General features: G+C 32.6%; 1 protein-coding gene across 2 annotated transcripts; it reads left to right on the top strand.

Moving 5' to 3' along the window:
- The first annotated feature begins 8,919 nt into the window (after window positions 1–8,919).
- LOC117915773 (molybdopterin synthase catalytic subunit-like) lies at window positions 8,920–10,903 on the top strand. Of its 2 annotated transcripts, XM_034831454.1 has the most exons (3): window positions 8,920–9,085; window positions 9,873–10,485; window positions 10,624–10,903. In XM_034831454.1, exons 2-3 carry the CDS (start codon window positions 9,931–9,933, stop codon window positions 10,675–10,677), a joined length of 609 nt encoding a protein of 202 aa, XP_034687345.1. In that variant the 5' UTR covers window positions 8,920–9,085; window positions 9,873–9,930; the 3' UTR covers window positions 10,678–10,903. The 2 variants fall into 2 exon arrangements, with proteins under 2 accessions (XP_034687345.1, XP_034687344.1); XM_034831453.1 differs by having other exon boundaries at window positions 8,921–9,085; window positions 9,873–10,903.
- The last annotated feature ends 3,769 nt before the right edge of the window (window positions 10,904–14,672 follow it).

Here is a 14,672-nt window from a genome sequence, read left to right as displayed (position 1 = left end):
TCACAATGTACTGTACTTGTTTTGAGATGTATGTTTTGAACTATACGTCTTTTGAGATTTAAACCAGCAGCTTATGTACTATAGGAAGTAGAGAATGTGCTTGCACCTCCTCATTGGACTGTATATGGATGATAAACAATGGGAACCGCAATATGATTCACATGACCGGTCCATGTGGCCGCATCGACAAGGAAAGATGGAGCTAGCAATGGGCAATTCATACAGAATGTCTACTCCCTCAGCAGGAGATTGTAAAATGTAAAGCGGAATAGGAGCTATCATTCCTCACAACCAACATTTGCTTATAGATCACCTTAGCTATGTTTGGCGAACTGCCACAATTGACCCATGCAGGTTCCGTATAATCTCAAACTGGAACGTGCTGAGGTAGGAGCGGAGGCAGCCTACACGATGCTGTAGTGACATCCCTCTGTAGCGAGCAGGAGGACCAGTGAGCTGCACCAATTGTACTTACGTAAATAGTAGGATTAGGAAAATAGTAGGATTATGAATTGCTTCCCGTTAAACCCAAAAAATGAAATTTCTCTTATCTTAATAATATTCATGATTAAAATAGTTAAATTTTATAAATAAACTGCTTTATATTAGATTACTTAATATATACAAATAATTTATACATCATATAATTAATATTATTATATATATATTTTTTATTTTTTCTTTTTAAAGTATAAATTTAAGCACATAATTTTTTAAATAAAGAAAATAAAATAAGTTTAATCTTAATAAATTAAAGGAAATTTTTTTATCAAGCATGAAAGATAATATAACTTCTACTATAAAAAAAAAGTATAATTAATTTTATATTTTGAGGAATTTTAAAATTTGCCTCAATTATTTTAATTGGTTTTCAAAATCTATTAGTTTTTAAATAAGTTCCAAAGATTTTACATTTTATGTACAGGTTATTATCATTTTTTTAAATAAAAATAAAAACAAAAAATTATCCAAACAACATCTTAGCTTTATAATTTTTTATTTAAAATCTCGAAATTTTCTCTTGCAATAAAAATGAAGAATAAAATGTAAAATAATTGAAAAAATCTTTTTATTTAAAATTTTTTTAACGTCATATACAATTGTAGAGTAAGTTGAAAAAAGTATTTTATAGATTTGAGTTTAGTAATAAAATTTCATTAATAGTATTTGTTTTTATTTTTGAAGAATTACTTTCCAAATTATTTTGAGCTATGATGAAGGTTTTGGGTGGAATAGTCATTTAATTTATTTATTTATTTATATATTTATTTGATGGTGTGATTGAAAAATAATTTTATTTAAAAAAATTATAACATTGTTTGATTGTTGTTCTCTATTTCCAGTTTTTAAAACCAAAGTGAAATAAAGAATAATGTAACATTGTTCTCCGTTTCTAATGTCTGAAAATAAAGTGAAATAAAGAATAGTTTCTGAATAATAAGTATATATTGTTTTTATTGGTCTTAAAAACAAAAGAAAAACATAAATGTTGGAAATGAAAAGTAATGAATGACCACATTGATAGCCATTATGAACTCCATTTACTCATCTTTAAGATGAGTAATGGGAGTTCATATTATGAAGCCTATAAAAGGCTTCTTACCCCCCCATGTAAAAGCATCCTGAGAAAAGAAAGAAAGTTCTTCCTCTCATTCTCTCTCTCTCTCTCTCTCTCTCTCTCTCTTTCTTTCACTTTCTCAATTCTCTTATTTGATTCCTTCTTCCATATTATATATCAAAGTAAGATATATTTTATCTCTACTACTTTGATTTGCATTATATTTGTCATTGTTTTACAACACGTTATCAGCACGAATTGCTCTAAAGGTAATTCTCGTATCTTAAACTTGAAATTATTTATATGGAATAAAATTTTGCATATTTATATTATTGTTGATTTGTTTTGTTACATATTGTTAAAAGTTATAAACAAATTATTTGATTTTGTTTATAATCAAAGTTATACCAATGATATCAAGTTATTATAACTGATTTTAATAATATTGTTTTGTCATATATATGAAGTTATTTGACAATGTCGAATATCACAAAACTCGAATTTGTGGCACTTGACATTTCGGGAAAGAACTATCTATCTTGGATCCTTGATGCTGAATTACATATTGATGCAATGAACCTTGGAGCTACGATCAAACAAGGAAATCAAGCATCCCTGCAGGATCGCGCAAAAGCATTGATTTTCCTTCGCCATCACCTCCATGAAGGTTTAAAAAATGAGTATCTTACGGTAAAGGACCCTTTTACTCTATGGAGTAATTTGAAGGAAAGATATGACCACTAGAAAACTGTGATTCTCCCAAAAGCTCGATATGATTGGATGCACCTAAGGTTGCAAGATTTTAAAACTGTTAGTGAATACAACTCTGCACTTTTCAAAATCAGCTCTCAATTAAAGTTGTGTGGAGAAAAAAATCACAGAGGAAGACATGTTAGAGAAAACTTTTACTACGTTTCATGCCTCGAATGTGTTCCTGCAGCAGCAATATCGAGAGCGTAGATTTACAAAATATTCTGAATTAATATCATGTCTTCTTGTTGCTGAACAAAATAATGAGCTTTTGATGAGAAATCACCAATCTCGTCCAACTGGATCTGAACCATTCCCTGAAGTGAATGCAATATCATCCCAAACTCATGGACGTGGACGAGGACGTGGTCGTGGTCATGAAAGAAATCCCCGATACCATGGTTCTTATAGTAATAATTCTCAGAAAATGAAAGCCTCATTGCACCACCAGAAGTGGAACAATACGAAATGGAACAATACTGAGGCAAAACAAGAAAATGGGAAGCGTTTACAAGATAAACCTCCTAAGAATCATGAGAATAATTGTTATAGATATGCTATTAAGGGGTATTGGTCATGTACCTGTCGTACGCCCAAACATTTGGTCGACCTTTACCAAGCATCAATAAAAGTTGAAGGAAAAGAGATAGAGATGAACTTTACCATAGTGATGGATTGGACCTAACCTACTATGACATTGATTTCTTTGGAGGTCCCAATGAAAAAACAGACCATTTGATAAATGATGAAAAAATTAACATTGATTGATGTTACTTTATATATAAAATAATATATTATTATGTCTTATATTTACATTTGATTTACTTTTTTATTTACATTATGCCCTATTTTTTTTGTTATATTTGAAATCCATGTGTTATTTGGTCTCAAGATGAATGAGGATGATGTATGTCTCGCAGACTGTGCGACCACACACACAATTCTTCGAGATAAAAGATATTTCCTCGAATTGACATTAATAAAAGCTAATGTAAGTACCATATATGGTACTACAAACTTAGTTGAAGGCTCTGAAAGAGCAAACATAACGTTGCCAAATGGAACTAGATTCCATATAAATGACGCGTTATATTCTAGAAAATCCAGAAGAAATTTGCTTAGTTTTAAAGATATCCGCAGAAATGGATATCATATTGAAACTATGAATGAAGATAATGTAGAATATCTTTACATTACTTCCATTATATCTGGCCAGAAGCTTATAATGGAAAAACTCCCGGCTTTCTCCTCTGGGTTGTATCATACAACTGTAAAGCCTATTGAATCATATGTTGTCGTGAACCAGAAGTTCAATGACCCAAAAGTTTTTGTCCTTTGGCATGCAGGCTAGGTCACCCAGGGTCTTCAATGATGCGTCGAATAATCGAACACTCATATGGGCATCCATTAAAGAACCAGAAGATTCTTTCGCCCAATGAATACTCATGTGCTGCCTGCTCACAAGGTAAATTGATAATCAGACCATCTTTTACTAAAGTCATATCTGAGTCACCAGTCTTTTTATAAAAAATACATGGGGACATATGTGGGTCTATCCATCCACCATGTGGACCATTCCGTTATTTTATGATCTTAATAAATGCTTCTACTAGATGGTCACATGTTTGTCTCCTTTCTACACGTAATGTAGCCTTTGCTAGACTCCTTGCACAAATAATCAAATTACGAACATAATTTTCAGATTATCCAATTAAGACAATACGTCTTGATAATGCTGGCGAATTTACTTCTCAAACATTCATTGACTATTGCATGTCAGTAGGGATAAATATTGAGCATCCTGTTGCTCATACTCATACCCAGAATGGTTTAGCAGAATCCTTCATCAAACGTCTCCAATTAATAGCTCGACCATTACTAATGAAAACCAAATTACCTACTTCCGCCTAGGGACATGCTATTATGCATGCTGCAGCTTTAGTCCGTATTCGACCTACAACTTACCATGAATACTCCCCTTCACAACTTGTGCTTGGAAAACAACCAAATATCTCTCACTTACGAATCTTTGGTTGTGCAGTATATGTACCAATTGCACCTACACAACGCACTAAAATGGGTCCCCAACGAAGACTTGGGGTTTATGTAGGTTTTGATTCTCCATCTATCATAAGATATCTTGAACCTTTGACAGACGATGTTTTTACAGCCCGCTTTGCAGATTGTCATTTTAATGAGAGTGTTTTCCCATCATTAGGGAGAAAAAAGTCGATTCTTGAAGAACGACGAGAAACTAATTGGAAGGCATCTACTATGACCCATCTTGATCCTCGTACAAATCAATGTGAACTAGAAGTTCAAAGGATTATTCATTTGCAAATCAATTACCAGATGCATTCATTGATACCAAGAAAGTGACAAAGTCACATATCCCGGCTACAAATACTCCAGCACAGATTGATGTCCTTGTAGGACAGTTAACAAATGAATCTAAGATACGCCTGAAGCGTGGTAGACTTGTCGACTCAAAGGATGTAACTCCCCGGAAGAGGAGAACCCAAGAAAAACTTGGCACTCTAGAATAGACCATCAAAATGACTGATTAGTTTAAAATTGATAAATCTATAGCCTTAGAAGAGGCACAAATAATGCAGAAAACCCCTGAAGAGGCACATATTGAACAAGAAGCCCCTGAAGAGGCACAAGTACCTGAAAATTGTGAGATCTCAGTAAGTTATGTACAAACGAGAGAAAAATGAGATCGAAATAATATTGTTATTAACAATATTTTTGCTTTCCAAGTGGCTTCTGATATCATAAGAAATGATGAAGATCTCGAACCACGAAATGTGGAAGAATGTCGACATAGGAATGATTGGCTAAAATGGAAAGAAGCTATACAGGCAGAATTAAACTCATTAACAAAACGAGAAGTTTTTGGACCTGTAGTCCAAACACCTGAAGATGTAAAGCCTATTGGGTACAAATGGGTATTTGTATGAAAGCGCAATGAGAATAATGAGGTCATAAGATATAAAGCGTGATTAGTAGCACAAGGTTTCTAGCAGAGACCTGGTATTGACTACGAGGAAACATATTCTCCCGTCATGGACGCAATCACATTTCGTTTCTTAATTAGTTTGGCAGTCTCAGAAGGACTGGATATGCGTCTCATGGATGTTATTACAGCATATTTATACGGATCCATGGATAATGATATATACATGAAAATCCCCGAATGATTTAAATTGCCTGATGCAAATAATACAAAGCCTCGTAGCATGTACTCAATCAAGTTACAACGATCCTTGTATGAATTAAAGTAATCTGGACGCATGTGGTACAATCGCCTTAGCGAATACTTGCTAAAAGAAGGGTATGTGAATAACCCTATATGCCCATGCATCTTCATTAAGAAATCAGAAACCGGATTTGCAATTATTGCAGTGTATGTTGATGACTTAAATCTTGTTGGAACTCCTGAAGAGCTCACAAGAACAACAAATTACTTGAAAAAGGAATTTGAGATGAAAGATCTTGGAAAAACAAAATTTTGTCTCGGCCTGCAGATCGAGCATTTTCCAAATGAAGTTTTAGTACATCAATCAACATACATTAAGAAAGTTTTGAAGCGTTTTTATATGGATAAAACGCATCCTTTAAGTTCTCCAATGGTTGTCGGATCACTTGATGTGAAAAAGGACCCATTTCGTCCTTGCGAAAATGATGAAGAGTTACTTGGTCCTGAAGTACCATATCTTAGTGTTATTGGTGCACTTATGTATCTTGCCAATTGTACACGTCCAGACATTGCTTTTTCTGTCAATTTATTAACGAGATACAATTCCGCTCCAACTCGAAGACATTGGAATGGTATCAAACATATATTGCGTTATCTTCGCGGAACTACTGATATGGGTTTATTTTACTCAAGGGAATCAAAGCAACAATTGCTTGCATATGCAGATGCAGGATATCTTTCAGATCCACATAAAGGCAGGTCACAAACAGGGTATGTGTTTAATTGTAAAGGTATTGTTATTTCATGGAGATCTGTCAAACAAACAATGATGGCCACATCATCAAATCATTCAGAAATACTGGCAATTCATGAAGCAAGTCGTGAATGTATATGGCTAAGATCTATGATCCAACATATTCGGGAATCATGTGGACTCTCCTCTATCAAAGGTGACCCGACAATATTATTTGAAGATAATGCTGCATGCATTGCACAAATAACAGGGGGTTATATTAAAGGAGATAGAACTAAACACATTTCACCAAAATTCTTTTATACACATGAACTCCAGAAGAGTGGTGAAATTGATGTGCAACAAATACGCTCAAGTGATAATCTAGCAGATTTATTCACAAAATCATTGTCAACCTCAACATTCAAGAAGTTAATGCACAGGATTGGAATGCGTCAACTCAAGGATATCGACATGAGGGGGAGTATGCTTGTAAAAGGGTGTTAGTGTACTGTACTTTTTTTCCTTCGTCCAGGTTTTGTCCTACTGGGTTTTACTGGCAAGGTTTTAACGAGGTAGTCCTAATATACCAAGAAAAGAATATTGTACTCTTTTTCCTTCGCTAGGTTTTTCCTATAGGGTTTTTTTACTAGCAAGGTTTTAATGAGGCATATTCTTTTAATATGGTGGTCATCCAAGGGGGAGTGTTGTAAATGAAAAGTAATGAATGACCACATTGATAGCCATTATGAACTCCATTTACTCATCTTTAAGATGAGTAATGGTAGTTCATATTATGAAGCCTATAAAAGGCTTATTACCCCCCCCCCCCCCCCCCCCCCCCTCATGTAAAAGCATCCCAAGAAAAGAAAAAAAGTTCTTCCTCTCATTCTCTCTCTCTCTCTCTCTTTCTTTCACTTTCTCAATTCTCTTCTTTGATTCCTTCTTCCATATTATATATCAAAGTAAGATATATTTTATCTCTACTACTTTGATTTGCATTATATTTGTCCTTGTTTTACAACAATAAAGAAATTTTAAAAATCCTTTAAAAGCAACTAAAAATGATATCATTTTTCTTTTCTCTTCATAATCCAATATGAATATTGAAATCTTTAAATTTGACTTTCTTTTATATTACACTTGTTTTTATGAATTTCCTTTAACTTAATAAAAAAAATTCATTTGATATAATTTAAAACTTAAAAACTGATTTAATTAGTACTTGGAAAATCTTAGAACTTATTAACATTAGAAAGACATAGACCAAATTTATTTTTGAATGACTTGAAATGTTTCTTCTTTACATATGATTATACACTATAATTTTTATTTTTATTTTTACTAGGCAAATAAACACAAAATAAAGCAAGAATTGATGGGTTGGATTCATTAACAAGTACAATAATTTTACAAAAAAAAAAAAAAAATTGAAACTCAAATAATGATTTAGTTAATACAAAAAATTTATAAACAAAAATGGGTCTAAAATGACTATTATTTATCTTATACATAAAATTGTATTTTTTTTCACTACATAAATAAATTTAAAATTAAACAAGACTTAACGTGCTAGATTCATTAACGAGTTCAATCATTTTAAAAAATAACTTGATATTTAAATAGTAATCAAATTGGTACAAGAAATTTATGGACAAAAATTTGTTTAAAAAAAAAATTTACGAATAAAAATTAGTTCACAATTATACTATTATTTCTTTTCTATATATTATTATTATTATTATTATTATTATAAATTTTCTGACTAGAGAAATGAACTTCAAATCAAGTCACACTTGATATTTTATTTATTAATGAGTTTAATCATTTCTAAAATAATTTAAAAGTCAAAAATAAATCTAATCACTACAAAACATGATAGACCATATATTATGAGCCATATAACTTTATTATGTCTCATTTAAAGACTATATTTTTTGAATTTTCTCATGTGGTCTATGGATTCTAAATAAAGTATGATATAATTAATAATCTAATTTTTAAGAATAATTTGAAATTAAAAAAATTGAAATAATTAATTGCATATTAAATAAAAATATTTAGAATATTGTGTTTGTAATTGAATATTAAACATGTGAATATAATGACTCATTTATATATTAAAAATGTTAATTTTATTTGTTTTAAGATAAAATATTATCAACCATTATTATTTTTAAATTATTATTATTATTATTATTATTATTATTATTATTATTCATTTTTAATAAAAAAAATTAATTATATTTGTATGAAGATGTTAATATTCATATTTTTTTTTCTATCATACACTAAAATAATATATTTTTGTAAAATTTATGATATTATAATATTACTATTCATAGTTTACTAAAAATTATTTATTTTTTTAATTTATTTATAATAAAAAATTATTTTCATTTTTAAGTGGATTTGAATTAAATTTAATTAATATTATATAGATTGAATATATAATCTTTTACAAAATCAAAACAGAAAAACTATTTTAAAAATAAAAACAACTTATTTCCTGAAAATTTTTTGTTTTTTGTTGTTTTTTGTTTTTGAAGAATATTTTTAAAAACAATTTGCTAAACACTCTTACATTCATAAAATAGTAATTTTTATTTATTTATTTACTTGAAAAAAGTTTTCCAAATGGGTTGTAAGCTTCCCTTCTCGTTCCTGCCTCTTCGTCATTGTTTTTTTTTGTTTTTTTTTATCACTGAAACTGATAAGAGCTACAGAAGCGCAGCCACGTCACCGTATCGCCTCCGCCGGCTACCTACTCCACAAACACCCATCTCCGCCGTGATACCATCACCACTAGCCGCGGGAACTTTTCAGTTTAACAACACTCCAGGTTTGATCCTCTCTTTCCCCTCCTCTCATGCTGGTTTCAAACTGTTTTCCCTTTCTCCTCCAAAAATTTAGTTCTTTTCGGCTTTTCCCTTCATATCCGTAACCATATTTTCTTTTTGGAAATAAAGATTTGCCTGGAAAATTTCTCCATTTTTGTGGTTGAATTGGGCTCCCGGACCTGATATCTAAAGGCGGGCGTCGAAATTCCTTTGTAATTAATTTCAGAGCTGAGGAAGATGGTATCTACTTCGATTGGTCGAAAATTCCTTAGAAAATCCTGAATTTGAAGCTGTGATTTGTGGAGCTGTTATCTGTATTTCAATTCATCAATCAACTGCTAATTCCAATAACCTAATTTCTCATGTTCCCTTAGATACTTGCTTTAACATCTTTTCTGCTGATGAAATTGCAGGAAATGTAGTCTTTGAAAACTAGATCATCTGGGATATTTAAGTTGAAAAAGAAAAAAAAAATCTGTAAAATCTGAAGTTTTCCTTTATCACCATCAGATAAGGTCTTGCAATTGATTCATGGATAGGCCACTACAAGTTAAATTTTTTACATTGGATATTTTGCTTGAGAAATTCAGGTTGAGAAATTCAAATCCAGATATTTTGTTGGCAACTTTGCAGACTGAAAGGGTAGATTGTTTGGGAATAAGCTTGAAACTGTCTCTCCCAATTTTGAAGGGCCAAATGATCTTTTGATTGTGATATGCAGACGGTTTTGTTGTTTGTCCAATAGGCCATATGATATTTGACATTTTCTGTTTCTTGTTTCATCAACAGCAACATCTAGCCATGGCTGTGCTAGCTCTGTAATTTCTGCAGAAAGCATAGGATAAGTATGTTGTCTGAATTACCCAAAGCATTACAGTTGAGGAAGATGGCCGATGAGGAGAGAAACTTGGTTGAAATATTAGAAGAGCATAATGTGATTGACATTGCTAAGTATATAAATTATGTCAGTGCCCCACAGGCAGGCGCTGTAGCAACTTTCTCGGGCACGACTCGTGACACCTTTGATGGTAAAACAGTTGTAGAGTTGAGATACGAAGCTTATGTTCCAATGGCCATCCGCTGCATCAATGACATTTGTTCATCTGCCCGAGCATCCTGGAGCCTCATCTCCATTGCAGTTGCCCACCGCTTGGGACCAGTTTCAGTGGGGGAAACCAGTATCTTCATTGCAATCTCTTCTGTTCACCGGGCTGATGCATTGGACGCTTGTAAGTTTGTGATTGATGAAATTAAGGCATCAGTTCCGATATGGAAGAAGGAGGTGTATGCAAATGGAGAGGTTTGGAAGGAGAACTCTGAGTTTTTGGAGAGGAGGTCAGAGCTTGGTAATGCTGGGCTGCAGGAGGGAAGGACATGCTGTTCAAGAAAAGTAAAGGTGGAGGCTCAGGAGAGGAAGAGTTGCTGTGGGGCTAAGGTGAAGGTGGAAGGAGAACTCAAGTTTTTGGAGAGGAGGTCAGAGCTAGGAAATGCTGGGCTGCAGGAGGGAGGGACATGCTGTTCAAGAAAAGTAAAGGTGGAGGCACAGGAGAGGAAGGGTTGCTGTGGGGCTAAGGTGAAGGTGGATGTTGAATGACCACCTTATGCATCTATGGAGGAGAGCTTTATGGGTAAGAAGATCTAGTTCAAGTGCATTTTTATTCACTCCTTTCTGTTCACTGTTAACAATCAAATGCATTTTAGGGTCTGGTGGAAAAGCTGTGCCTGTTTTGTTGCATATCATCCATTGTTCTTTCATATAAAATTAACGATATTTATATATTATACTACTCTCTAATAGGAGCCACAAGTTAAATGGCAAATTGTGTCCGGCAATTCTGGCCTATAAAAGGGAGAAAAAGAAAAAGAAAAAGTGTGGAGCAATTCTGCAAACCCAAACAGATGCTGGGTGAACTCCTTAGGTCCTCCAAACTATTGAGTTTGAGCCCAGGACTATGATAATTCCTGCAAATTTCACAAAACATGCATCTGAAAATTTTGCAATGAATTTCCCTAACAAAGTTGTTGTATGCTGATTGATTGAATAAAGTTGTTTCTTATTGTTGGGTTTTTTTTTTTTTTGGGTCTTTTTAGGCATATTATGAACTTGAAATAACCATCAACTTCAGCTCCTTTGGGAACCTAGGGGTGAGCATTTGGTATTTAGGCATCAACATGGGGTTCAACCATAGTGACGAGGAAAATTGAATCATTCATTAGAATATATTTAGGCTATGTTTGGTTCACAAAATTTGAGGGAAAATGTGAATGAGAGAAAATAAAGAAGAAAAATAGAAGGAAAAAAAAAAGTAAAGGAAAATAAAAAACAAATTTAAAGTTAAAAAAATTATTTTTATATATCTTTACTTATTTTCTTTCATTATGTAAAAATTAATTTTTTATAAGGAAATAAATATAAGAAAATAATTTTTCTTAATATTTTTTTTTCTTTAATACTTTTCGAGAACCAAATATAGCTTTAGAGGTCGGTACTCACTAATTAAAATTCAGCTAAATAAATTTGGGAAAATCATCTAACCATACACTAACTGCAACAAATATGAGATTTTGGAATTTTACTTTTTTCTTTTTAATTTAAAAATATTGTCTATTCATGCACTTCAATAGTGCTTTTATATTTGTTCCACAATTACCCTCAAAACTAAAGGACAAAGTACACACCAATTCAATACCACCTATTAATAAGTACATCTGTCATTTATTTTTATTATTTTTCTCATATTAATATATCTCCCTTACCACTTGTCACATTTTCACTTTTCTTTTTTCTTTTTCCTCTCCTGCCACCATTATCCATTGTCACCTATTATAGTTTTTATTATTATTTTTCTTTTTTTCTTTATATCCTTTTTAATATGCTCGTGCATTTTCTCATAAAACTTCTTTAATTTTAATTTATTTTTACTCTCTAATTTGTCTATATGTATTGATTTTAATTATTTTTTTGACATATTAAACTTAAAATGATAATATATAGTAAATAATTAATATAACAAATTAAATAAAAACAAAATATATAATGGACAAAAATGAAAAATATTATCCCACAAATAATAATGATTTTAAATATTAATTATAATAATACATTTTATAAATTAAGGTTTAAATTTAAAAATTCCATTTTATTATTTAGAAGTTTATGATATAATATTTTTTATATTAATACTAAACAAAAGATTTATTTATTTTGTAAATTCTATCATATGTAAAAGTAAAAATATCATTGTAATACTATTTATTATTTACATTATTTTTTTTTAATTTTTATTTTAAATTTATCATATCAAAATCACAATAAATGATGGTGCTTCTATCATTTTCCTTATGATTTTAAATTGATTGTGGATCTAACTTTTTTTTTGGTTAAAATCTTTAATTTTTAATTAAAATAAAATATAAAAGAAAATATATTTTTAATAAAAAATTGTATTTAACCTTTTATATTAATTTAAAAAAAAATGGGTAAATTAATGCTTAGGAGAATAAAAAACACTATTATACTTATCATGGTGTATATATTCATTTGGGACCCTCGATAAGTAATTGGAGGAAATACCCACCCAAAAAGAACTTTGGGATCATAGGTATATCCATTCTTAGAGGAACCAAGACCCTTATTTTCATTTTCATGGTTCATATATTCCTTTGGGGACCCTTGAGAAAGAATTAAAGGTTATTTCCCACCCTAAAACGGATATTGGAACCTAAGGTACATCCTAAAGATAATTTGGTACATCATTTATAAAATTTGGCACATCTTTAAAACAATTTTGTACAACCAATCCATGAGCTACCAAGACCTCTATATTATTACATGTGGTTTGTTTATTTCTTTAGGGATCTTTAGGAAGTAATTAGAGGTCATTCCCTACTCCGAAACGAACTTTGGAACCCTAGGTATATCCTTAAGGAAATTTGGTGCATCGTTAAGAAATTTTGGTACATCCAAACCTCAGGCTATCGAGACCCCTATCTATCTTCCTATGGTCCCTATTATCCTTTGAGGACCCTTAGGTAGTGATTGAAGGTCATTCCCCACATTGAAACGAACTTTGACACTCTTATTACATCATTTACAAAATTTGGTACATCCTTAAAAATATTTGGTACATACTTGAGTTATTGAAACATCTATCTTATTATCCATGGTCTGTTTATCCCTTTAGGGATCTTTGGGAAGTGATTGGAGATCGTTCCCTACTCCGAAATGGACTTTGGCACCCTAGGTATATGATTGAGAAATTTTGATATATCCAATCCTTGAGCTAACGGAACACTTATCTCCATTTCCATAGTCAATTTTTTTCCTTTGGAGACCCTCAGGAAGTTATTGAAGGTCATTCCCCACCCCATAACGGACTTTGGTAACATTGGTACATCATTCACAAAATTTGGTACATTATGAAGGATGTACCAAATTTTGTGAAGGATGTACCAAGGGTTCCAAAGTTCATTCCGAGGTGGGGATCGGCCCCCAATCACTTCTTTATGGGTTCCAAAATGAAATCATGTACCATCCATGTTCAAATGGGGGATTCGGAAACAATAGGATAGGATGTACCAAATTTAATGAAGGATGTACCAAATTTTGTGAAGGATGTACCAAACGTTCCAAAGTGCGTTTCGAGGTGAGGAACGACCCCTAATCACTTCCTTATGGGTTCCAAAATGAAATCATGGACCATCCATGTTCAGATGGGGGTCCCAAAAACAATAAGATCAGATGTACCAAATTTTATAAAGGATGTACCAAAGGTTCAAAAGTGTGTTCCGAGGTGGGGATCAGACCCCAAACACTTCGTTATGAGTTTCTAAATGAAATTATGGACCATCCATGTTCAGATGGGGGTCCCGAAAGCGATAGGATCAGATGTACCAAATTTTGTGAAGGACGTACTAAGGGTTCCAAAGTGCGTTCCAAGGTGGGGATCGGCTCCCAATCACTTCCTTATGGGTTCCAAAATGAAATCATGGATCATCCATGTTTAGATGAGGGACTCGGAAGTAATAGGATCGAATGTAACAAATTTAGTAAAAGATGTATCAAATTTTGTGAAGGTTGTACCAAATTTTGTGAAGCATGTACCAAGGGTTCCAAAGTGCGTTTCGAGGTGCGGATCGGCTCTCAATCACTTCCTTATGGGTTCCAAAATGAAATCATGGACCATCCATGTTCAGATGGGGGACCCGGAAACAATAGGATCGGATGTACCAAATTTAATGAAGGATGTACCAAGTGTTCCAAAGTGCGTTCCAAGGTAAGGATCGATCCCCAATCACTTCCTTATGGGTTCCAAAATGAAATCATGGACCATCCATGTTCAGATGGGGGTCCCAAAAACAATAAGATCGGATATACCAAATTTTGTGAAGGATGTACCAAGGGTTCCAAAGTGTGTTTCGAGGTGGGGATCGGACCCCAAACACTTCGTTATGGGTTTCTAAATGAAATTATGGATCATCCATGTTCATATGGGGGTCTCGGAAGCGATAGGATCGGATGTACCAAATTTAATGAAGGATGTACCAAGGGTTTCAAAGTGCGTTCCGAGGTGGGGATCGACCCCCAAT

This window comes from Vitis riparia, chromosome 6, assembly GCF_004353265.1.
Source record: "Vitis riparia cultivar Riparia Gloire de Montpellier isolate 1030 chromosome 6, EGFV_Vit.rip_1.0, whole genome shotgun sequence".
Lineage (NCBI taxonomy): Eukaryota > Viridiplantae > Streptophyta > Magnoliopsida > Vitales > Vitaceae > Vitis > Vitis riparia.
The sequence above is the reverse complement of the archived record's forward strand: the minus strand, read 5'-3'. Positions and strand labels throughout refer to the sequence as shown.